Here is a 26,337-nt window from a genome sequence, read left to right as displayed (position 1 = left end):
GAGGTAGGCACACGGTGCACACAAAACTTGTTTTCAGCTTTTGGTGCTTGAAAGTGTGTAAATACAGAGAGCCACTGCTGTGCGGCCGCAGTCCTTGAGAGCCTCCAATCAATACTGTGCAGAACAGATCCAGTGCACGGCAGAGCTGCGCTCAGATAAAGTAACGTTACATTGATCAGCACTGATTTAATTGGAGGCGAGCGGCGCTTATTGATTCAGTTGTCAGGCCGATTCTACAGAGCAAGCATTGCTCGGACTGCGCTAGCAACCTTTTAGTTAATGGTATCTAAAGTAAAAGCTTTATTAAGTTACACTCAATTTTAGATACCGATATTATGCATCACTTTAAATCACTTCGGGCACTGCTGCTGCATCACCAACACACAGCTGACCCCACGCCGTGCACACGGGTGGTGTTTGCTGGGTGTCACCATTAACCCCTCGGGTTGGGGCAGCGCTGCTGTAGCCTCTGGTCCTACAAACCCCCCGCAGTCAGGTGGCCGAGGTGGTACCGTGAGTGAGTGCGGGTGCCGTCAGGGCTGCGTGCGGGCTGGGGGCGGCCACCTCGCCCTCCCCACCGGGCAGAGCGATGCTCGCACCCGCAGCGGGACCGGAGCCGGGGCCGGACTGAGCTGGGCGGCGGGGGCTGGGGCTCCGTACCGCAGCCGCAGCGATTGGCAGAGCCGAGCAGCGCCGTCCAGGAAACGGCTCGGATTGCAGCTGGGGGAGTGACCAGGGGAGGAGGGAGGAAGGAGTCGGAGGAGCGTGCGGAGAGAGAGAGAGAGAGAGGGAGAGGGAGGGGGAAAAAGAAGGAAAAAAAAAAGAAAAAGAAAAAAGAGGGGGGTTGTTGGAGTGACAAAGCTGCGGCGGCACGGGGAGGGCGGCTGGATGGAGCGGAGCGGGACCCGCGGCGATGCCCGCCCGGGGGAGGAGGCTGCTGGCGCCGGGCACGGCGGGCTCGCCCCAGTGAGGCGGTAGCGCCGCAGCGCAGCGAGGGGACGGGACGCCGGGCGGGCTCCTGCATCGCCGCCCCGCCGCCGCCAGCCCCGCATCCCGCGGGGGATGCGCCGCGTTGCCCTGCGGGGCCCCCAGCCCGCCCCGCCGGGGCTGCCCGACGAGTGAGCGCGGCCGCGGAGCCGACCGGCTGCAGGTAATGGCACGGCCGGGGGTAGGGAGGGGAAGGGTGTTGGGGGGGAGATGGGGGCAAACCCGAGGAGGGGAGGGCTCGCGGCGCTCCCGACGGGACGGGGAGGCTCGGGATGCTGTCTGCGGTCCCGTCCGATGCTGCGAAACCTTTAGGGGACGGTGACAGCGGGGCTGAGGGCAGCTCAGCCCTCGGGAGCTCCCCACGGAGCGATGCTCGGCGGAGCGGAACCGCCCCCCGTCCCGCACCGGGTAAAAAAAGAAATCCGCGGTGATATATAGGTTTAAATGCAAAACGGCTCGTTCAAACAGTGAGCCATTATGCGTTCGGTGTGAAACGCTATCAACATTTAAAACTTCATTGTCTCCTTTGTACCAAATCCCTGTAAATCTTCCACTAGCCTTTACTCATTTTCATCTGAAAAGCCTGTTTGGGCTGAATAGACAGCAATCAACAGCCTCTGGACTTCTCTCTCTCTCTGGAATGTCAATTAAAATGCAGATCTTTTTTTTTTTTCTCTTCCCCCCCCTCCTCATCTCTTAGTGGTAAAAGACTTGAGAAAAACAGGATAGTCCTGGAAAGCGAATGAAAGAAGTTCAAACAATGCGAAAGTACGGAGGCTTGCCAGCCGGTTCCCATTAGTCCTCCAGAATTAATGTTTAATAGCTGTGATGCTCAGATTTGCTCGGAGATTGAGCGGGGATGGAGACGCGTGCGTACGTATGTCTGCATCTCCGTATAAATAGGCGTCAATATTTAAGCCCATAAGCTCTCGTTGGGGAGCTCGGTGTGCTCGGATGGTTGTAGGGAAGCTGCCGGGTGCTGGCATTGGGGGAAAGTCCGTATTTCATTCAGATTTCGCTATTCCCTGCCTTAATACAGAGCGCTGCTAAGAGCTGCCCGATGAGCAGCGTATTGATTTGGTTAACATGCTGTACAAATTGGACCGTCCCCGGGGAGTGATAAACATCTTATAAACAACAATGGGAGTAGATTAAAAAGAACACTGAGCGTTGAATTTAATTAATGCCACTGCTGAACAAGAACTACTTGTTTGCGAGCGAGTGTGCTCAAAAGTGGAGGAGAGCTCGGAGGAATTTGGTTGGGCTCCCAAACCAGTCTGCGTTCCCATGCTCGTCAGTTTGGCACAGAAATTTGGGCAGGTATGTGACGAGGTGAAAATTGACTTGATGAGCGAGTGGCAAGGAGAGCCATCAATCATTGGGGGCTGACAACTCCTCCCCGAAGTGTAGGCTGAGAGGAGAGACAGAGTTCCCTTTCAAGGGGAAAAATAAACACTACGTGTGGCTTTCACTGAGTCTGAGACTCCAGGAGGGATTATGGTATTGTAGTCAGGAAGCCAGAATTGTGGAGGCCAAAAAGCATGCTGGGGCTGTGTTCCAAACATCGAGATAGAGGTACATAATTAACCAGCGCAGGAGGTCCTTCCAGGGAGCCGTTCCCCGGCGACTGTGGCCATCAAACTATGAAAAGAATTTGGGTTCGTTTGGTCTTCGTTGGACTCCGTTTGGTTTGGGAACGGGCAGCGTTTGGACCGTGGTTGTAGATTTGGGTTCTGCGGATGGGCCCAAAGCTCTGACTGTCGCTTTGCTGCACCTTCTTGAGGCCAGGCTTTGAATTTGGTGTTGCCCTGCAGGGGAAGAGTCCCTCCGTGCTGCTGTTGGATGCTCAGTGCAGGAGCTGGCAGCCTCCTCCAGGTGAGCAGTGCTGCCATTCGGGATGGGCACACGGCTCTAAATGGCATTGAATGCAGCCTGGAAGTCCTGTGCTGCTGAAATGTAGGTGGGATTAATGCTGTTTAGAAAAGAGTCTGGGATATGTGATAGCATTCTGGTATGTTTTCTTTTTGCGAAAAAATATGGTTAAGCTTTGCATTTATATACATAGCCTTTAATCAGGCTTTACAGGATGATTTATGGAAATTAAATTAGCTTTACCTCCAGTCTGTTAATTAGGATTTATACCTGCTTTACAGCTGGATAAACTGTGCTGTGGGGCTGTGAGTCAGAGGCTGAGACCCGTCCTCGGGACAGAACTTGGGCTCCACACCTGCATTGCCCTCTTGTAGGGAGGTGCTCTGTGGGTTCTTCCCCAGTGTCTGTGAAGTGGTCTGGCTTTGGTTCTGCTGGAGGTGGAACTGTTGTGTGCTTGCGGTGTCGAGCTCTGCTTCAATCTCTAAAGGAGCAGAGGAGCATTGAGCTGGGATGGGAAACGCTTGCCCCAGAGTGGCAGAGGTTCACCTGAAATGCTGTGTCTGAACCCTTTCCCCAATTTGATCTCTTCTCAAATCTGCTTCTGCAGAGCCTGGGGCTTCCAAGGATGCCCCACGCACACCTGTCCCCACTTCTGGGAGCTGAGCTCGGTTTCCAGCCCTGAGTGAGAGGCTGAAAAAGTCTGAATACATTCCTTAATGGTTGGCTCCATAAAGGCAGAACATGTGTTTGTTTTGCTGAGTTCTACATGCTGTGGTATCGTAGCTCAGGCTTCTTTTTTTCCCCCTCTATTTAAGGATGGGGGCAGGAGGGGGGAAAAAAGAGGTTTTATGCTATTCTTTCCTCAAGACCGGTGCTCTCTAAGCTTCAGTTGGGTCTCATTACTTCTAAGATGAGTTATTGGCTGATTTGAACAGCTTGCTTGATTTATCCATCGACAGTGGTGTGCCACCTTGTATTTTGGGGGGGGAAATACAGTGCAGTTGTCAGGGTGAGCTGTTGGGTCACTCTGTGAGGATGCTCTTGGTGTGGTACTTGTTGGGGTCCCCTTAGGGATTCTAAGGGGATCCCCCTAGGGATTCTTAGGGATCCCTTAGGAATCTATTGAAATTCATTTTATGGGGATTGAAATGAACTTCTTTCCCCCTTATCTGAAACCTGTATTTCATTAGGACCTTTGAAAAGAGGACGCTCGTGTGTGCATGCTGTGCAGCTGAGCATGTATGAGTGGAAAATGATGCCGGGGAGGTCTCATGTGCAATTCCTGCCCAGGTTTATATGGCTGGAATGCAGTGTAGTTAACCAGTACCTCTGTGAAGATGGGACCCTGTTACCTGCATGGGGCGCTCAGATGTTAACTTGCACTGAACTGAGGTGGAAGAGGGTACACCTACAGGAGAGCTGGAATTACTGAGGCAAAGTAAGGTTTTATGGGCTGTCTGAGCGTAAGGAGTGTTTTTCAACTGTTATTATGGTGGAAAACTACTGAATTATTGAAACTTCAGCTGCCTGCGGAGCCGCCTCGGTGAGGGAACGAAAAAGCTTACATAAACCTTCAAACAATAACAAGAATATCATTTGTATAATTGTGGTAATTTTACAGCATTACAGGTTATGTGTCTGTACATGTGTGCGCCTTTATTATTATTATTATTTAAAATGTATATTTTTCTGTCGGTGAAAGAGCCCTAAATACGTGCTGAGAAGTGATTTTGTGAAAACAAGGAGGACTTGGTTACACCTCGGGTGATGATGGAAACTGCTAACAGAAAATGAAAAGTCACTCACTTTTCACATATACTTGAAGCTGGAAAAGTATTTTTCCCATCCTCCTCCCCCCTTCTCCTCAGCTCTGTATGGGACTTTGTGGGGTTTTCTGCTTTGCATGTAGGGTGGTTTTGCTGACAGCATTTAATCTCTCTCCCTGCAGTCGCTGCCGTTCCCAGTGAGGAGGGATTGCCCTGGCCGAAGGCACTGCGTTCTGTCCATGCTCCTGTAGAGGTGCTCAGATGGGATTAAAGTCCACATGGAGATATGGAAATGGACCAGGAACTTACTCTAAAAAGATGGTCAGCTGGGATTTGGGTTGCCTTATCTGCCTGGTGGTGGTCACCATGGCTGGACTTTCCCTGGCTCGACCGTCGTTTAACTTAGTTGTTGAAGATGCCACTTTGGAACCCGAAGGTAAATCATTCTAGTGTACTTAATTCTGCAAAAGGAGTTAATTTTAAGTACGTCAACAGCTGAAATTGAAGTCAACAGCTTTATGCGCGTTGGTAAATAGAAGGCAAGTAACAGATTTGCCCTCAAGAGTTATGTTTTCCAACTTCTCCTATTCACACGCGGACTGTGTTCATGCAAACATGCGTTTATTTAATCTTGTGCAAGCAGTGGTGTCAGTGATTTCACTTGGGACTGTCATCGCGTTGTATAATCACAGTGTACAGCTGAAAGCTTTCAGGAACGGGTCTTTAAGGAAACCTGTTGCGCTTATGTACCTGTTATGTATTGCTTAAGAAAGGACACCGCTGGGTAGCTGTACGTCACTGTGATTTGAACTACCTGGAAAGTTGGGAGGAAAAAGAAATGCCAGTTGTTTTTATTCGCATGCCCTGATTGTTTAGCTTTGCAGGGCACTCTGCAAAGGCAGATGTCGCGGCCCTATTGGTGTTTGTGGCTGGTTGCTATAAATTTCCCTTTTGTTGTTCATGTCCAAGAACAATCAGTACGCTGTCTGGATCGCAGGGTCTGGAAGTGCACATGAGGAGATCTGAATAGCAAGGAGAGATTATTGCTGTGAAAGCAAAAACTGATTGAAACCTTTGCACTGAAAGAGGTGCTCCGATAAAATCTCCTACCTTGAGCCTGCACCTGTTGGTATGTTCTTGTAGGTTATCCCACCCTCAAACTTAGCAAAGTGTTTTTCTTTATAGAGCTGAGGAAGGGCTGCTTTTCTTGTTGTCCTGAGCCACTTGTATTTGTCTCCATTTTATGGAGAGCGTAGGATCATTTCTGCCTGCTGAACACCCTGGGAAAAAGCAAGGCTTCCATCTTCTAGTTTTATTTGTCATTTGGAGGGCTGATTGCATTTCTATTAACTGTCAAAGCAACGTAGTATCCCATAAACCATATTTCATCAGGCGAGCTTTCTGAGGGGAGTTTGGCCTAGATGTGTCTTTCTACCCACATCCAGCGATACAGCCTTGTTTTTACTCAGTCCACTTCCATGCAAAGCGTATTTGTTTCTATCCACTGCCTCTAAAAATAGACGTCACCAGCTAACGCGTTTCTAGACTCTCTTCCAAGTACATTTTTATTGATGGCAGGGGAAAAATTATTTAGAGACGATGAGCCCTCCTCCCTAGCAAGCGTTCCTGAAGCAAAATGAATGCAGCGTAGCAATATTGTCATCTGTCACGGGCAGAGACTGTTGATGGCAAAGCCTTTTTGGTTCTTCCCCTCCCCTTCTGAAGGTAACATGAGAATTTGAGAAAGCTCAACTCTCATCACCACTTACTGTATGTTTTGTTAATTGCACATCTGGTGCCGTTTTGGCTTTTCAGAGGAGTGACAAAATCAGGGATAGTTCTGGTTTCAGATGGGCTGTTTGTAGGGAGGTCCATTAGTTTTAGGGCTAAACAGGGAAGAATGTGATTGCGTGAATCATGCAGGAAGAAGGGTTAAAATATTTAACTTATGCTTTAACAGTTTTCTTTTCAAAATATGCTTTTTCCATGAGGAATTTCCAATGGGTGAGAATCAAAGAGTAAATTGCTAAAAACCTACTGAAAACTTCTTCCCTGGGCAGGAATGTTAACTTACGTGAGACGATTTTAGATGTAAGAACTTGAGTCGTTACAAGAAAGAGCTTCTCAGTTAATGGTATAATATTAATGGTATAATAAGAGCTTTTATGCTGTAGAGTACAGGCAATTGTGTGGGATTTATATCTGAGATTTGGGAAATAAAACCTCTTTTATGTACTTTGTTAAACCCTACTCTAAAAAAAAAAAACACAACAAAACCCACTCTTTACTGAATCACCTTCGTTGGTTCCATCACTGCCACCCACAAGCTCTCGGTGCTGAAAGGAGAACAAAACGCTCTTGTAAAAAAATCTCTTCAAAGACAAAGCTGACTTTTATTGTTATTATTTTTTTAATTTAGTGAATGCCAAACATTTTGGTCACAGCTAATTTGAGGCAGTCAGGTGCTCCAAATCTTAGGCTTTTGGTTGGGTTGCTGACTGAGCAGTCATTAGGACAGTGACATTTTAGACCAGCTGAGAAGGTCGCCAGGGCTGTGACCTTTTGTGACATACTTTGATCTGTTCCTTAGTCTTTCTTCAGGGACATGCCCTGGATTTTGTCTTTTTTTTGGTGCTAAGTGCTTGTATTGTTGTTCTTTATTGTCTTAGTGACTCAGAATATTCAAGAAGCTGCATGCAATGTTAACAGGAATTGAGATTGTGGCTTTTGTTCCTTTGGCTGTAATAAATAAGCCCTGGTTGAAATACAGTCATCTCTTAGCTAAACACAACTTAGGGGACCACTTTCTTTGGGGTCTGTATTTCAATACCTGCTTTAGCACAAGCAGTATTCATCTCTAAGGGTAATGAGCTGCATAGCTGTGTGTACACGTGTACCGAGGTGTTTTGTTTTGTTACCTGCAGTTTATCTGATCCCTTTGGTAGCACCTTTCTCTGAGCTGCTTTCATACAGTGTCGGGCTCTGGGTCTGATCTGTGCCCATTCAGTGTTGCTCTGGGATGTGTAAAGATACTCATGCTGAAGAGGGTATCTTGAGCCGTAGTAAACTATAGTGCCAATATTGATACCATGGATGCTCACTAAGGGCTGGATCCTGGGTCTGTTTGTTGTTGATTGCAATGTTCGCTTGCTTATTCTGTAATGGCAAGGTGAAGGCTGAGGTGGTGTAAGCAGAAGCAGGACCTGTAGGAGCGGGTTTGGAGACTGTCAGCAATCGATTTCTGCCTTGTATCAAGTGTTTACAGATATGTTTTTTTTATCCCAGGGAGCACAAAGACTTTCTGCTTCTAAATATTTAGAAATGAGTCTGTCCCAGCGTGCATAAAGGAGCCATTCTCTTTCTGTGTACCCAGCCCGTGAAGGCCTTTGACAGCCAACGTTACAAAAGGGCTTTGACCGCACACATGGCTTGAAGGGTTACTTTGTGAACTGAATAATTAGTTTAGACATAAATTTGATAAATAGCAAGCTCTCCCTTGACCTTTCTTTGCCCAGGCTGTGTGTTATCGTTCTGCTGGGCAGCTAATTTAGCCTCTTCCCCATCCAGTGAAGCTGGCCTTGGAGTGCCCGCTCGGAGCCCTCGCCTAGTGCAATAACAGCGTGTTTCAGTTCTTTTAATTTAGGTCGAATTTCAAAGGACTAATTTAAGCTTTCCACAAGGGACAGCATAATTCTGTGTCCTGTGAAATAAAACATCATAGTTTAAAATGGCCCTGAATGCTTGTTTGGGAATCTACTAGGAGCTGCGGTGAGCAAAGCCTTCTGCCATGGGTTGTGTTCTGATGGTGGACTCTAGAGAGGCTGATTTGTCACCTGAGTTCATGGATACCGAACAACATAGAAACATGTTGTAGTGTGGTACCCAGAGAAGTATGGAGCTTACAAAAAGCGCTCTGCTTAATCCACAGGCTTGAAGGGTAATGTTGCAGGTGGCCAAAAGGTTTTCAAACGTGCTGAGTTTTATTTATTTCTTTTTATTTTTTCCTTTGACCGACTCCAATGGCAACTGTTTTTAATTTTGAAATAGTTGTTCCTTGGCAGAGGACGTGCAGTGGATTTCAGGCTATCGTAACTTTTTACAGGCAAGTTGCAAGCCTTTGAGAGCAGCGTTTACAATGGAAATGCTGACAGCCCCGGTTATGCAAGGTTGTGTATGCATGAGATGATGGACTATTGTGGTGTTGCAATAACAACTGTCGCATAGCCCTTAATGAGTGTATGTCTGTATCCAGCTTCAGCAGGAATGATCGCTTGCCTTTTAGGAAATAAGTTCAAAGACTGTTTTTTCTTCTTCCTTACTGTGAATATCAAATTTAGGCAGAGATGGAGATGTGAGGAAAAATACATAGCAGCCCTTCACTGTCAGATTTTAGTCTGTGACGCATTTTGTGAGTCCTTGTGATCGAAGCTTTACAGTAAAAGCAGAGATTTTCCCTTTCGGAAGCGACACTCTTCAGCCATATAAATCTGTATTCTTTTCAAAAGACCCATCATTTGCTTAGGCGAGTTGCATCTTGTCTATTTGCAGTAGCACACCTGGCTTAACTAAAAGGGAGAGCTTATTTCAGTGCAGTTAAATGCAAAATCTGTGCTGAAAATTTGCCAGAAACCCCAAACAAGTCTGAAAAGATGAGAGGTGGTGCAGCAGTGTGACCTGATTCCCCCGGTTTTCGCCCAGACCTGCTCAGATATGAATGGTTTTGGTTGGAACATGATAATCTGTGCATGGGATGGCTGTGGGGAGCAGGGCAGTGCTCAGTACGGAACCTGTAGGGTAAACTTAGTGAGTAGTTTATGTCTTCAGTGCGTCCTGTCCCATCTCTGAGCTGTCACTGGTGTCTTTGTAAGATGAACCCCTGTTTTGTAGGAGCACTGAGCACTGGTTTTATGCTTCAGAGCATCAGAGCATCCAGCACTTAGCACAGCGATGTGCCTCACGGATTGCAGTTTGTGCTGGCTCGTGTCCTTTCACTGTGTGTCACCTCACAAATGACATTATCCGTATCAAGGAGAGGGATAGAAGGGCAAGATCAGTGCTGGCAGAATTCTACTCTGCGGTTTCCTTCAGCTGCCATGCTATTTTTATTTTAATTGTATTTTTAAAATTACTGTAGAGAAAGCATTTGGTGAACCTCAGAGAAGCCGAGGAGCTCGGAGATGTGACCTACTTTAATTCCCTTCCTCGCATGCCATTGCAAGTTCTGTGTAATTATTGCTTTTCCTCCCCCACAAAAGAACTGGCTCATCAGTTTGGGACATTGACTGATTTTGAGCTGCCTCGCCTTTCAAGCTGGGGAAAATCTGTTTGTATAAGGGGAAACAGCCTCTGTTTGGGAAGGTTTAATGGGGTAGGCAGTGCTATGTGCTGGGGAACTGGTGAGGAGGAAAAGGAGGATGAGATGTTGGGTGAGGAGGAGAAAATAGTGGGAAGGGTTTGTGTTTTTCTTTTTTCCCCACCGTTTTCTCTCCCTCGTAGTTTTTTGTGAGTGTTGTTTGGAATGGGGTTCTGTGACATCGGAGTTATCACCTCGGACTTTCTCCCAGGGGGCTTGTCCAAGTTGTGGCCAAGTTTAAACTGGATTTGGGGCTGGATGCTGCAGCCAGGCGTGCTGTAGCACTCTGTGCTATGCAGGACGTGTCCATAGGAGGTTAAACCACGGTTGGGTGGAAGAGAGGTGGATCAGAACGCCGTGCTACGACTCAGTTCTTGCACGTAATAAAACGATGTGGTATATAAAGAAAACAACAACTATGTAGGATTCACTTTATTCTTTAGGATGGCCTGGAGGAGTGTGCAGGGCTGAGGTGAGCAGCTGGCAGGACCGGGCAGCCGGGCATCCAACCAGCTCTGCCAGTTTGTGAAGTGCCCTGCTCAATGTCTGTGTTGCAATGTTTAATTTGTTTCAAGAAAAGCAACATCTATAATTGTGAAGGCTGCTTTAGGCCACCCAGCTGTTTTTAATAATTATTTAAAGAAAAAAAAAAAAAAAGTTTAAATGTTGAGCAGTTCCTGAGCTTGGTTGTGCTAAGCATTGTTTAATCACCTATATAAATAAATAGCTGTGCTTAGATCGTATGGTTTTGGAAGTACCCAGATTCAGCTGATGTTGTTTACTCACCCGGGGAGCACAGGTATTTCAGCCCTATGGGATTAGCACAGAGGCATTGTAATAAATCTGCGGTGCGTGGCTGCTTGCTAATAACCCTTCTACTAACAATCCAGAAACATTCGAACCATCTTCCATTCGTATGGCACAGTGCCCAGGAGTGACTGCTACAATAACGAGTGACCCTGGTGTCTGCAAGTTCAAAGTAACCCTTTGTGGGGCACCTGGAAGGGCAGCCCTCCAGCCTGGCTTTAACTTTGGAGCTTGCTCAATGCTCCTCCTTGCTGCCAGGTCCGTGGTCCTCACTGTGCAGAGCTTCACTGCTCGATGATTAAATACTACAGTCATTAGTTAAAAGTCTTCTTTTTCCAAATCCCACCTTAGGAAGTGGGGAAGATGAATTTCAGAGGCAGAGTGGGGAATAAGCGAGATGAGACTTCCAGACGAGCTGCTGAAATTAAAGAGGATTTGTATAGTCAAGTAAAAATGGGACCGTGTACAAAAGAAACAACTGCTGACTTGCTTATAGGGAATGTGAATGGATGTTCTCAGCCTGCAGAACTAGTGCTCGAAGGTGAAATTGTGCAATTTTTAACCTCTCGGTTGTAATTTACTACTTTTACATGTTGAATAGTAATAGTCCTAAGCACAGCCTTTGGCAAACCTGGAAAAGAAGTAAGGGTTGTGTTTTTATTGTCTGGATTTATGCTGTGTTCTGTTTTGTTTTTATGCTGCTCTTGAAATGCAAATAAGGGACCTGGAGAAAAGCTGTAGATGGGAATAGATGCAAGAAAATATGGGGAACATTAAAACCCTGATCAACTCAATGTACATGCTCATACCTTTTGCCTGGGCTGTGAGCCTTTCCCAGGTGAACTCTAATGCTAAGCTGGACAATGAAGTTGGTTCAATTGCTTCGTTACTTGGTTGTATGTAGAATATGTTCAGGAAGATTTTGTATTCTGCTGCTGCTGAAAGTAAAAACAGCGAGCAAATGATCCCAGTCTCTTCTTGTATTTTACCTTAACGGTAGAGAAGTTTCTTTTTTCATTCCATTCTTCATTTGAGAGTCTGGAAAAAGGTGATACGTTCCCTTCCCCTTTGTATTGTGTGATAGATTACATGAGAAGATTCTTCTGTAATGACTCTGAAGAGCAGTTAATTATTTTTGAGATGGTGCTACAGATATGTTACATTCATATTGTACTTCCCAGTGCTCTCAGTTAGCTTAGGGACCAGAACTCTGTTGTTTTGTGCATCTAATGGAGTTTTTGTCTTGAAATGAGAGTTTTGGATTTTGCTGCGTGGAACCAGAGGTTCAAATCTCAAAGATGATCCTGCAGCTTCTCATCATATCAGTTGCATATTAAAAGGCAGTATAATCATATTAGGGTTTTTGGTGTGGTGATTCAAGCTTGGGAGTGATTTCTCTCTCTCTTGTTACCAAGCCTTTGTGTGGACAACATACTGATGCTGATGTTTTACTGCTTCTTACTTTGTCCCTTGCCTGGAGCCAAGTCTTACACTGGCTATTGTATAAAGAAGTCTTCATCCTGTAAGGAGCAGACCGTGAAGAACTGGGACAAACAGGAAGAAATCAGAGGGCCGTTCCCAGCAGCAGGAGGTGGCCTCGCTGGTCTCTCTGCTGTTTACTTTGAACTTGGCACGCTCCATGTCTTCCCTGGCTTAGCTTCCAGAAGCATGAAGCACACAGCCAAGCCCACGAGCATGTGATAGTTGGCATTTTTGATGTGTGTTATGTGGTTGTGCAGCCGTAACTCAACGGTCACAACCATAAAGACAGGTAGGAGCAAGCAGGCTACAAGTTGGAGGAATCTTAATCTCTGCACAAAGCCTGGACATGTACAGGTTGTTTTTTTTTCTTCTTCTGCTTCTGAGGAGCACTCTGCTTGCTTTAAACATGGATATGTGGTGTGAAACGTCAGTGTGACTGCTTTGCAGCTATGATGGCTGGGCTGTAACAGCTCGAGTACCTCTGGGACCATGGGAGAATGGGGCTGAGGCCCAGTTTGCCCCCACAGCTCAGCCCAGCAGGGCCTGATATAAGCCTTTGGGGTTCAGTCTTCCCTGGGCTACACTGGGGTTCCAAAACTGCTGGCATGCTGCAGAACGTGATGCATTGCAGATAGATGTATTCAGCTGTTGATAACTTTTTGGTGCATCTTTGCTCTTGGCCTGGGGATCTGCAAGTGATGGAACTCTGCTGATCACCAGAATTATTTATTCTTCTAAGTCTTCAAGGCTTAGGAAAACAAGTTAAGGGCCACGTGATATTTTCCCTTACTGGTGATGACATTGGCAAGTATTTCAATTGGAACCAATTCTTTTATTTCATGTTTCTTAATGATCTTGGTATATGTAATCCTCAGTAGGCATTGGCATGGTGCTGTAGGCCCGGAGCAGGTCGGGGTGGCTGGAAGCTCTATGCATGCTGGGGTATCCTGCATGTATGACATGGCAATGCTTGCTTCGTTATCCTTATAGAGCAGGGATAATAGGGTTAGAGAAGGTGGCAGGAGAAACACCTCAGTTTGTTTTGGAGTTTGCTGCGTGATGTTTTTGGAAGTTGCCATGTTTTCAAACACGGCATCCCAGGAGCTTGTTTTAAAGGAAGAAGGCAAGACTTAGGCTCTGCCACTTTATGTTTGTAGCCGTTGTATGTATCCCCTGATTGTTGGTGCTGAGCATTTGGTGAGGATTTCTATAAGGCCTGTATAGAGCTTCTATTTATAATTACAATTAATATTTTTAAACAATGAAGGGGAGAAAAAAAAATGATCTGTGCTCTTTGGAGCGTTGTTCATAATGACACGGGATGTTTTTATGTTTTAAAATTATGAAAGGGAGATGAGCAGCTTTGAAAGGAAAGTATTTTATCAGAGCACAGAGACTTCCTGACTTCCTGGCCAAGGCAGAGCCGGGCATAGCTGGCAGCTCGCTGGCATAAACACGACACAAATAGGACAGCAGGGAATCCAGTGACTTTGGAGAACCAGATGGATGAATTGCAAACACTGTGTTGTCCCCCTTTGTGTAGGGAGACGTGCTCAGCCTTTGTGACTTTGGTTCCCTGTTGGCTAACAGCAGTTAGTCACAGCAGCCAGGAGCCACTCTGCATTTTTGGCCATTGCTTTTGTAAGTTGAGTTTGCTATCCATCGTCCTATGAGAAGAAGACGTGGAGCTGCTCTTAACATTAGCCTGGCACCTTGTGCAGGGGAGATGCGAAGGTTGCAAACCTGCTTAATACCTGGGTTTTCATTAGCTCCAGAGGCATCTCCTGCAGAGAGCAGGAAGTTTTGGTGTTTGACTCAAAGTCACTGGGGTCTGTAGCTATTCTGCTCCAGGCACAGTTCAGTGTTTCCATTCCATGTAGCTCACCCTGAGTGGTTTTGCTGGATCTTCTGCAATTCTCAGAAAAAGAAGCAGCAGGAGGAGTGTTTGCCAGCCTGGCATCTCCCATGGGGACATTTAGTTTTGCAATGAACCTCTTGGATTCGTGACAGGTCAGGTCTGTTGACCCTTCTGGGCATGCTGTAGTGAGTGTTTAGTTATTTACTAAAGCCTTTTGAAGCGAAAGTGGCTTGATGGGATCTGAGGCTTTTGTGTTATGGAGAGTTGTGTGAGAATCTTTGCTGGGGTTAGCTATTAGCTGATTGTTTAATTATTTGGCTCTGTAACTAAGTAACTAAATGCCTTGAGCTTTAAGATAAGCAGTTCTTTGTTAACGTTTTAATAAATGGAGACAATTAATAATTATTTAAAATCTTATAAGGAAGTATAAATCTCTCGTTTCAGTGACTGATCTTGAATAGAAATATGACTTGGAATGTAATTGTGCACCTCACAATAATATTTAATAGGGCTTTCAGAATGTTCTCCGTCCTCCATTGTGGTCGTGGCTTTCATACAGGCAGTATATACTCCATCTGATGGCTGGATGGCGTGAACCACACTGTGACCATGTGTGAGCAGGTGAAGAAAAGGTTCCCACTATGTGTTTATTCAGGGACTTGGTTTTCCATGGGGTGCTGTTCAGTGGTTCCACCTATAAAGTCTCAATATGCTCACGTTGTGTGCAGCACTATTACAAACAAGGATGTAGCTGGGAGAAAACAATAGCAGAAGCCGTGTTCCCTGCCTTGTTCTCTGGTGCTTTAGAATGTCAACAGAAATGTTACACATGCCTTTGTTTGTTTGTTTTTTAAGGGTGACAGGCAGGTGTTATTCACATCACTTAAAGCACCTTTGCAGTGGGAGCTGATGCCACAATTATAGGATTTGCAGGTGAAGTCCCTTAGAGAGGAATCCTGGGCTGTACAGAGCTCACCAAATGAAGTGTCGGGTGATGACTAGCAGTTTATGGGGATGGCTCAGGGATACAGTTTTAGGCAGGAGGAGCATAAACGCGTTATCGAGTCATCAGATGTGATGCCAGGTCGTCAAGCCTTACTTGGCAGCTTGTGCTGGGCCATCTCCTCCTCCTGCCTGAGACCCAGCTGGTTATTTTGCTTAGGATCTTTGGGTTTGGGAGAATGCTGCCTCAAACACCAGAGGATGGGTGCGAGTGAAGGCAGAGCGTGGCTTGTTTCTCTGGTGTGCTGAAAAGATGTGCAAGTGGGGAAATAATCCTGGTGTAATCCTCAGGGGCAGCATTGCTGTGGTTATTATACAGTGTGCAAATTTGTCCCTAAATCTTAGGGCAGTGAACAAATGGCTTGTGAAGGGGTGCAGTGTCCTGGGGGAGTTGACTTTGCAGGGTACGGCTGTTTATACACTGCTGGGAATTTGTTAACAGTTTGAACCTGTCAATTTTCATTGTGAACCTATTGGACAGGCTAATAATGCCTCTGAATCCCACCTGTTCTCTGTTTGCATTTGGGCACCATTTCAAACCCACACTGGAAAAGTTTATAGGCAAACATTATAAAAAGTGACAGTCTTAAGTGCTGCTACATTCTAGTTTGGCAACACAAAGGCTCACCTGAAAGAGCTCACTATATCCAAACATGACTTCATTACTTCATGACAACACTCGGTGATGGATCTCCTCTGATACCACGATGAGAGAGGCACGCAGGAGGATAGCATTTACTAAACTCGAATACTTTAATACATACCCAGTTTTTGTATTTATTTCAATGTTTTGCTGCTAGTTTTCCCTTTAAAGCTGTATTTGAATTTGGATTCGTGTTGGAAGACTTGAATTCAAGTCATTTTAGAAACCAAGGATGGGAAGTAGAAGATGGTTTTTCTTGCAGCCTGTGTGAGCATCCTGTAAGTGTCCTGGTGCTGCTCAGCACAGCCTTACGGGCACCTGGGGGAGGGCTGAGCTGTCCTCACCCATGGTGGCTTTAACAAAGACCTTTTAAAAGACTCTCAGTAGGTTTTTCAGCGCAGTGTAAACTCTGTAAAAGAAATGTACTTTGCAGGTGGAGTGCTTACAAAGAAGTCTTGTAAACGTCAAAGTAAATTAGCAAGGCAGTGTCAGCTTTTATTATTATTTTTTAGTTTATTTTGACACTGGATTCTGTATTACAAATATTATCCAGTATATTCAAACGTATTTATTACAGCTGTATGTGCAGCAACAGCCTGAGCTCCTTCTGGAAATGACATTTTGAGCAGCACAGTGTAACACCTGCACTGCAGATCCACGGATTCCTGGCTGCATCAGCAAGGCTGAATGAGTTTGTAAAACGTGAAGCTGTATTGTAGCTTGTTGTGGGCTTCAAGATGGAGTTTTGCACTCTGGGAAATGTAGAGAGCCAGTTATAAAATCTAAATCTGAGCAACGTTATAGTGCCCATAAACGGTCTTGCTCAGGTTTTGCTGGAATGGTTCTCGCAGCCACTGCCCTGCTGGGATGTGTGCCACATCTGCTGTCTGAAAAACACACTTGCCTTAAGGGAAGAGACGGGAGGAGCTTTGCTGGCTTTGCAGTGGCTCATCCCTGGATCTGGTCTCTTTTTGCATCAGGCAAACTACCATCCAGCTCCATGAAACTGTGTGGCTTCTGAGTGAGCAGGGGGAGAAACTGGGCTAGCTGCTTTCAAGTTGAAATGCCCAAGTGTCCCTTTGGGGTTGTGACAGAGCTTCAGCATGACCAAGCACCCACCCAACAGCTAGCTTGGACTTGGCACTTGTTTCAGCCTTCTCTGTTGAAGGTGTGATGTGAGAAATGAGCACATGGGAGAAATGTGGTTCTCAGGGCACGGTATTCTTAGAAGCAAGGGTGGACACTGAGGGAATATTAAAAGCGGTGACTCCCAACAAACAGAAAGCAGCGTGTGCTGTATTTATTTGCTCACTCATGGGAGCACAGTTGGTGTCTGTGTAGGGCATGAGTGCAGCAGCCAGCTGGGAGACGTGACCATCAGGAGCAAGCAGAAAATGTGTTCACGTTTCCCCCCCATATTTACTTTTCTGTCTTGACGAGGGAAGAGGGGTGATGGGAGAGCAATGCTGTGGCTGTCAGGTGAAACCAGTGACAAAAGCAGTCCCTAATGCATGGCACTGTCTGGGTGCTTGGGGGTGGGGTCCATCCACCCCATACCACTGCCCCATGGGGATGATGCAGCTGTGGTAACTACTGGCTGGGGTTGGCATGGTGTGGCTGTGGGGTGGGTTGTGACTCAGTGGCAGCTGAGATAAAGGGCACGACAAGGGACCTACCAAAGGGAATGAGCTTTCTTTGTGGTTAACTTTGTTTGAACATACAGCTTATCCATATCTGCATGTGATTCAGTTTTGCAAGGCAGGTTGCTGGGCTAATCTGGATGAAACCTTTTATTGAACGTGATTTCCGTGGATCAAAAGGGCCTTCACTGACTTGTGTTGGAAATTCTCTCCTTTCCTTCTTTCTTCTTTTTTTTCCTCCTTTCCTTCAACCTTCGCAGAGCCACCAACCAAATACCAAATCTCTCAGCCAGATGTACACTCTGCACTTCCAGGAGAACCACTTGAGTTGCGCTGTCAATTGAAAGACGCCGTCATGATCAGTTGGACTAAGGATGGGGTCCCTTTGGGGCCCGACAATAGGACAGTGATTATTGGGGAGTACTTACAAATTAAAGATGCTTCACCCAGAGATTCGGGCCTCTATGCTTGCACTGCTATTAGGACCCTAGACAGTGATACTCTGTACTTCATTGTAAATGTTACAGGTGAGTGAGCTAAACACAGGTTTTGCATGTAGAAGCTGTAAAATGTCATATAAAGATATATAATAATAGAACTTGAAATAGTCCAGTTGGGCACAGAAAGTTTAGCTGAGTTCTGCAGTTGAGATATTCTGGGTATTTTCCCCTTTGTCCTGATTCTAAAATGGCATTGGTTTGTATATACAACTTCTGCTTCATGGGGTCTATACTAATAGCTGCCGAGTAGCCCTCTGTTTTATGCCTTTGTGACAGGTTTAAATTGTACAGAGTTGCTGTTATGATGATGATAAAACCAGTAAAATGAATATGAAGTTTTTTTCCCCCAGTCCTAAGAGGGGAAAAAAAAAGCTGTCCTACATCCTTTTACTCTGCTTTGTTTAGAGACAAATTGCTCTCAAGGCGCTCAGTTCTGGTCAGCTGAATGTCTCAAAGAGAAGCAAAGCTTTTTCAGTCCAAAGATTTTTGGAGTTAACGAGCTCTCTTTGGAAGCTTCTGTAGCGTTTAAGGTTTATTAGCTAGTTTTGTTGGAATTTTATAAGAACACACATTCATGCATTTTCTTTTTCTATAGCTCCTGCACAACTAACATAACTTCTGTTCTTGGTAGATAATATAAGATGTAGCATATTGGTATATTTATCCACAAAGTGCTCTCTTTAAAAGTCTTGGTTATTTTTAATGTGCAGATGCTCTTTCTTCTGGGGATGATGAAGATGACAATGATGGGTCTGAGGACTTTGTGAATGACAGCAACCAGATGAGTAAGTAACAGCACGCTGCCGGAGGTGCCTGGCAAGATAAGCTCCACATGGAAAATAGCATCCAGTTTCTTGCACTCCTGCCTTCAGAGCTCCTCGACTGTTAACTGCATGTGCTATCACATACTGTTACCTTTTGTCCTCTTCCATTTTCTGTTTCTCCTGGTTAGTAATTTGGAACAAAAAAGAACAAATAAACTAATATTCTTTTAAACACGCTTTCCTGGTCTGTACTTTCTGTCTCCTTTCTTGCTCGTATTTCTGAAGTTTCCTGTCTTCCTAAATTGAAGTTCAGTCCTTATCCGTTCTCGTTAATCTCTGAGAATCTTAATTTTCTCTGGCTCTGGGCTGAAATCTAGAAGAAGCAAAGATCCAGTTCACATGGTTAAAAGGTGGCGGTGGTATGGAAGCCTTAAAAATGAAACTGAGTTTGTTTCTAAGGACAAATCTATCAGTCCTTAACCTGTGCGTAAATCTCACTGGAAAGAATGGATTTGGAGGCAATGGTTTTGTCTGCAAAGGTTTCAAGGTTTGTCCCAAATAAGGCAATTCTCACCCAAAACCACATTTTGTGTTACTTATACATGATGAAAATGAGGCTAAAAGTGTCTCAGACCTTGCTGGATGTTCAACTTCAATCCCTTTGGAGGAGTTGGAAAGCTATTAATAGGCTCTAAATAGAACAGCTGCTAAGAAAAAAAGAAAGTAAAATTCATATTGGTTCCTTATGCCCCCTGCACCATTGCAGAATCCCATTGGGTGGCTGGTAGTTTGCTGTTCTTCATGCTTTGGAAAGCCAATAACACAAAAAACGTAGAAGTCCTCCTTTAGAGATGTCTGCTGGTTGCAGAAGCAGTAGCCAGCAACGTGTTTGCTCCCTGGACCTGTTAGCAATTGGCAGTGATACTAAATACTTGAAACACTTGTTGGGATGAAGGAGCACGCGCCTTATTTCAGCTACCCTAGTTAGTTACTATTGTATACGACTGCCCTGCTCTGAAACTGTGAAACATTAGATGCTATTTAAAGTGATATAAGCAGTTAGCTGCCGGCGTGGCCCCTGCCATCTGTTAGTGCATTACCCCAGTCTGATGCACAGGTGCAGCTTGAAGTGGCCGGGGTTAAGCAGCTGTAGGCTGCTCCGACAAAGGAATGCGGTGGCAAAGATAATTGGTGAGTTTGGATAGGAGACATTGCTGGGTAGATGGCACCTAAACAGAGCACTTCCCAGGCAAGTGCTCATAGAGTGACTTTCACAAGGTTCTGCTGGTTCCCTCTGTGGGCACAGGGTGCAGCCCAGCCTTCTTTCTGCTGTACGAGCACTCAACAGGAAGCGTGGGAGCCAGCAAAAGGACCGTGGCACCGCATTCCTGCAAACAGTCTGTTTTCAATGAAAAGTTGCATCATAGGAACTCGGTTGGATTAATACAACTTTGCTGAAAGATGACTGTGATTTGGCATGATCGGAGCTGTCTGAAAGTTTGGGGTGGGACTCAATTTGATCCTTTTGCAAACCGCTGAAGCTTGCCTATCTGATACATTCTAAGCCTTCCCGTCAGCATTCTTAGCCATTACTCTCATAGATTTTATGTTGTGCCCGAAAGGCCCCATCTAATTTAAGAAATGGAGTTGCGAGACTGATTGAAAAGTCAGTGTGGAGTTGAAGAGTAGTTTTAAGTCCACTCTGATAGTGCCATGGGAGAGGCATTGCCCTGCAATGGTCAAACTCCCTTCCCACCTTCCTGCTGTTGGGATCCCACCAGTTTGCTGCCCCTTAAGAGAGGAGCTCCTTAAGCTTTTCCTGAACCGGGGTTTGAGCGCTGCAGATCTAAAACTATTTAACCGACAATTTACATGCAAATTACAGCTGTGATCATTAAGGATAAGCAATGGAAATTGGCCTGGTTATGCCTTTAGAGATGGAAACAAAAGGCCGTGGTCTTCAAAGGTTGTTGCTTTTTGATGAAACAATTCTGATAAAGTCCAGCTGTCTTGGCATGTTAATTATAATGTGATGAGGCAGGAAATGGCTGCAGTGCCTTCCACGGGAAGCTGAACCTTGGCATCCTCATTCCTGCATATTTAAACCCAAAGCAAACCTTTTAGAACTCTTGTATTTAGTAATCGAAGTACTCTTTTAAGCTTTATAACAATTTTGCTTTGCCTCTGTTACAAATGTGTTTGCTGAGGCCAAGGTTTTCAAATGCAGCCGGAGGGAGGGAGGGATTGAGGAAGAAATCTGGCCTGTGCTTCAAGGCTGCCCTGAGAACACAAGTGCTTCTTGGAGGACTGAGGTGTAGGTGCTCAGGAGCTGGAGCAGCAGCCTGCTCTCAGGAGAGGAGGGCACTCGTGTTGCACACGTGTGCATTCATTCAGCCATTTGGCCTGTGTGTATTTTTAAGTAAAAGGCATGCATAGCACATTTCACACTGCGTTTGGTGTCCTCCTAGCCTGACAGATATCTTAACTGCCTGAAAAAAAAACCCAACACAACGTGGTAGATTTGTTCCAGACTGCATCCTGAATAGCTTTTTATTACTTCCAGCTTTTGTTGAAGTGATTAGCGCTCACAGGGAAGGTGCAGGGCTGGTTCCAACACAAAACCAGTCCTCTCTGTCTATAAAATGGCTGTGTTGGATGCTCTGTTCTTCCCCTAGTGAGGTGCCTCAGCCTGGTGCAAGAGAGACATCTCCATTGGCGTAGGCCTAGACTTCCTACTGTGGCCTAGACTTAGCCACAGAGCTAAGGCCTGTCCTCCATTAGTTCTTACTGGTAGTGGCTCTTTGTTGGTGCTTGTTGCCTTGTCATCATTATCAGCCCTAAATTCAAGAGTTCCTATTGTCCTGACAAGGCTGCACTGACATTGGGGTTGCACAGAGGGCTGCCAGCAGTAGTTTGCTGGGGACCATGATGTAGCCCTGATGTGCTTCTGTTCTGCCTTCAAGTCTGGTCAGGTGATGGGAAGTTTGTAGCTTTTTTTTTTTTCTCCCTTATCATCCTTTAAACAAATTCTTCTGGTCCAAGCAATGGTAAATTGGCACTAAGAACAAAAAGTATCTAAATGTAATCCACATGCTGTGCTTTTCATGCCTTAAAGAGTTTCGGAAAGGATAAAACAAGGTTTAAATTCATCAGATCCTGCAGAGTGGAAACCCGCTCAAGGGAGCAGCAAAAATTGGATGCTGCCTAGAAGTGTTTTTTAATTAAAGGTCAAATACAATTGCACTGAAAAGCTCGGGGTGACTCGGTGTGGTCATTCCAGGTGCACTGAATGGCTCAAGGTGCTCCTCGGGCAGGCTTGGAATGGACTACTCCTCTATTTCTTTGTATTAGGTGTAATCAGAGGAAAAAAAAAATAATCAAGAAATTCTGAAGTGGTCCCCTGGGCTGCCTAATTTCAATTTCACATGCAGGAGATTTGCCTGATTAGATGTAATGTATTTGCAGCAGAGTGCAGTGAGGGTCAGCAGGATATTTTCTTCGCTAATGAGAGCTCTAAAAGCGATCAGGAATTCCCACTCCTTCCCCTGCTGCTGCTGCTGTTGCTTGTGGGGTTGGCACTGGTTGTTAGTGGGAGCTTCTACCAGAGATGTGTCCCTCATCCTGTTAGCAGGGTGGCATGTCACAGAGATGGTCTGTAAGGGGTCAGCCCGTGCTGGTATGTGCTGGTATGCTACATTCGTTCTTTGTTTTAAGATGGATTTGCTCTCAAAACGAAAGCAGAAATGTGCTTTGCTGCCTTTTTTGTTTCCCTTAAATATGCTGGTGAGCTACCAATATGTGCTCCTGGTACCTGGTGAGAATGGCAGGGTGTCTTCTATGTTCTCTAACAGTGGTTTCAGCATGTGATGTCCGCATGTTTTTCCCAGAGTCCCCCAGTAATTCAGGAGGTCTACAGGGTTTGCTGATGTGAGGTTTGTGTGAGGGAAAGCTTTCCAAGCACAGCCCTTGCTCATATCCTGGAGTTTCCCTCCCTTCCTCCATCTCTCCCTCCCACTGTGGCTGCTTTTCTTCATTCCTGCCAGCATCCTCCCAGCCTGTTCTCCGCTTCCATTTTTTCCATGGAATAAAGCATTTATTCCTTGTGCATTTCTTGTATGCAAGGATTATTTGGGCACTTTAGAGGAGATTTTTCAAGGATGTGGGAACAAGGGAATCGCATGCAAGACAACCATAGGATGAGCTGCACTATAATGCAATACAAGCTGGTATTTGTATGGAATACTTTTAATAAAACTTGGCTGCATGAGGCAGCCTGGTTGTAGGATCTGCTCATTGATGGTTGAATGATGGCCTGCTTGCATGCCTTGATCCTCAGCTGTGTCCCAGTGAGAGCTTCCTGTTGATCTGGGTGCAGGCTGCAGAGCATTGCTGCCTCAGAAGGATTGTGGAGGCTGAGCTTAGAGCTCCTACTTGCCCATGAGTGACTCCTGAGCCATCAGTGCTTTGGACACATGCAAGTGCGTGGGATGGATATGACGAGCAGGGACAATGATTGCTGCAGTGCTTCTGATCAGAGGTGCCTATTTAGGGCATAGAATCAATTAATGGTTTGGGTTGGAGAGGCTTTAAAGGCCACCTAGTTACAAGCCCCTGCAGGGCAGGGACACCACCAGGCTGCCCAAAGCACCATCCAACCTGGCCTTGAACGCCCCCAGGGATGGGACATCCACTGCTTCCCTAAATCTACTCTCTTTTAGTGTAAAGTCATTACCCCATATCCTGTCACTGTATGCACTGCTGAAGAGTCCCTCCTCATTTTTCCTGTAGATCCCTTTAGGTGCTGGAAAGCCACAATGATGTCACGCTGCAGCCCTGTCCTAGCTGAACAAGCCCAGCTCCCTCAACCTTTCTCCATAGGTGGGGTGCTCCATCCCTCTGATCAGCATCATGGCCTCCTCTGGACCCTTTCCAACAGCTCCATGTCTTTTGTGCTGGGCTCTGACATGGCAGTACAACCAGTTAGGATGGTTGAGGACCTGACCTGCTACAGTTGACTATGTGGATATTATGACCTGACGTTGCCCTGTGGGATGTATTTACCCATCCAGAGAAAATATCCTTGTAACTTATCAGCACCAACCTGTAATTCTGCCCTTGCCGCATACAGACCTAATGTAATTTGGTCTTTGCACGTATGTCATTCCTTTGGTTGGCTTTGTTTAAACTCTTCTGTTGGTTTAATGTGATCCTGGTTTTAGCAAATAACATTAGCAGTAATTTTCCTTGCACTTCTAATTCACTTTAGCCCGTGTAACAATTTCTTAGCCTGCTAGTTAGATTTGCAATAGTTACCTGATTTTATGTTTTGATTACATGCACAAATTTGCTTTGCTTTTCTACTTCATTAGTTTTAACTCTAATTGCCACTTCAGGCAAAAGAGGAAAAAAAAACCCCAACACAACCCCCCCCCCCCCCAACACTTATCGTTCTTAGCATCATTTTAAGACTTGCTTTTGGAATGTTTTCTTTATACAGAAAGAGATGTTGTTAAAGGATTTATTTCTGTATTTTCTATCCAGCTGTATTTTTATTTAGGGAGGGGGGTGGCAGGATTTCTGAGTTTACACTGATTGTAAGAGCTGCTATAAATATTTGAGGAACGGAAGAGTTTATTTATAGTGGAGTGTAAGGCTGCTAATGAAGGAAATGAAACAGGGCCGAGAGAAATAGAGTTCTTTTTCTGGACCCCTCTAGTCCTCAGAATTCCACACTAATCTGATTTGCTTCGGGAAAATGCCATTGTAAACTAAATTAATGTTTCCTAGTGTTAAACAGATCTTGAATACTTGACTTTCTTTTCAGCTGTAATGGGGATACGACCAAAGCGATGTCGGGAAAGCACTGTAGCCAAAGTGGAACATGGGTCCAGAGCATGGGCTGATCTTGGGTGTCTTGGGTAAAAATGTATTGGGTAGGAGAAGACGGGCAGATGTGTGTTACGTTGTGCTGTGTTTGCCATTCCAGTATGTGACAGGATTGATGTTTCGGACAAAAGAGGCATTTTTCATGCTTCTCTATGCTGGTGGGCACTAAATGATAAACTCTGTTGTTGAGTTTTGCTGATCCACGCTCTACTTTGGCTAAGTTTTTGGGTATTTGTTCCATTTGCAGATGGATTTTAATGGCATCTCAACAGCGCAGTCAGCTTTGCCATGTTGCTCTGCAAGCTTTCACAGGTTCTAGGCAGATAGTTGTGTTTATCCCCCTTTAGATGGGGAGAAGATTTAGGTCCAGGTTTCAAACAGTTCTGCCTTTGTCCAGCTTCTTACTTAACTGGGGTTTGCTGACTACTTGAAGTAACTCAGTTGGGGATCGTGATCAGTGGAATCTGCTGAAGGCTTGGTCCCTCTGCCTTACTCAGTGTCCACAAAGCAAGGAATATCTGTGGTTAATTATTGGAATTTTCTCATAAATCATGTATTCAAGGCTGCAGACTGAGCTGTTTGCGAAACTCTGATCACCGCTTGCAGCAGATGATTTCCAGTCCTGTACCCTTCCTAGAACATGCTGTCCCCACTAAAACAAATGCAGATTCCATCCATGAAAGGGGCTGGAAAGGGAGGTTGGGTGCCAAGCATTGACGTTTCTGGATGTTTCTCCTTGCAACAGGGGCGCCCTATTGGACACACACAGACAAAATGGAGAAAAGGTTACATGCAGTCCCAGCAGCAAACACTGTCAAGTTTCGTTGCCCAGCTATGGGAAACCCAACACCAACCATGAGATGGCTGAAAAATGGGAAAGAGTTCAAACAAGAACATCGTATTGGCGGCTATAAGGTAAGATCTCATTAAGTTATTTTGCAGTTTTTGTTCTTGACCAATACTGAATAATAAACCACCACGACAACTTGCTGAAGCCAACAGAGGATCTTTCAATGGGCTCGGTTCAAATTTAGAAGCAAAAAAATAATGTTTTCTTTGTGGTGACTTATTTGGCTGTTACTGAGCTTTAATTCTAGTTCTGTTTTTCCTAACATTCAATACCGGTGCAACTAAAGTTTGATTATAAAGACTTATTTGGAAAACTAACGACTGACACTGCGGAATGCATTAAGATCTGAAGATTTTGCTTCGTTCTTTTTCACCTGGATTGCTAAAGCCATGACCATCCACAGTGGGGATTATAGGCAGTTTGAGAACACAAGGGTCGGAAGTCAATAGTTATTATTTTCTATAGAGTTTATGGTCTGTGAAACTGAAATGGGAAGCAGAATTTGAGGGAAAGTAACAACAATTACTTGGGAGGGCTTGTTTGAATTTTAAATAGCTTCAGATTAGATGTCTCATTTGAAGCTGGTGGTTACTGATTATGAGAGCAGTTTGGGAAGGCCAGCTTGTTCTCTGGCTTAGTGCACGGACCTTTAACCTCCAGGTATCTGCCGTATCTGCCTGGGTCAGGTCAGAAGTCAGAATGGGGTCATCTTATCCCAGGGAATGGGCGCTCAAGGCTTGGATGCCAGGTTGAGTTCATGCATGTGCTTTGCTGTCCTATGCCAGATTTCTGAGCCATCCTAATCTCTATTATGGCCTTTCTGACTGTGCTGTTATGAGCTACAGGATGAGAAGTTTCTGAGTTTGGCTCACTTTTTGTCTCATGGTTGTAAGCTGCAGTGTACTGCTGAGGAGCCCAGAGCAACCT

At 45.4% G+C, this 26,337-nt stretch overlaps 1 protein-coding gene across 4 annotated transcripts in view; it reads left to right on the top strand.

Moving 5' to 3' along the window:
• The first annotated feature begins 629 nt into the window (after positions 1-629).
• The window catches only part of FGFR2 (fibroblast growth factor receptor 2), a 68,698-nt gene continuing 42,990 nt past the window's right edge, over positions 630-26,337 (top strand). For 2 of the 4 annotated variants that reach the window (XM_015867440.3, XM_015867439.3), the window contains exons 1-5: positions 630-1,150; positions 4,808-5,061; positions 17,671-17,937; positions 18,621-18,695; positions 25,306-25,475. In XM_015867440.3, the coding sequence (XP_015722926.1) occupies positions 4,887-5,061; positions 17,671-17,937; positions 18,621-18,695; positions 25,306-25,475 (687 nt within the window). In that variant the 5' untranslated portion in view covers positions 630-1,150; positions 4,808-4,886. The remainder of the gene's footprint in view (positions 1,151-4,807; positions 5,062-17,670; positions 17,938-18,620; positions 18,696-25,305; positions 25,476-26,337) is intronic. The other 2 variants (XM_015867446.3, XM_085555335.1) reach the window with 1 other exon arrangement.

Source organism: Coturnix japonica, chromosome 8 (genome assembly GCF_054131305.1).
Source record: "Coturnix japonica strain WE chromosome 8, WE-NBRP24, whole genome shotgun sequence".
In the NCBI taxonomy this organism is placed as follows: Eukaryota; Metazoa; Chordata; class Aves; order Galliformes; family Phasianidae; genus Coturnix; species Coturnix japonica.
Note: the sequence above shows the minus strand (reverse complement) of the source record. Positions and strands in the feature narration are given on the sequence as shown.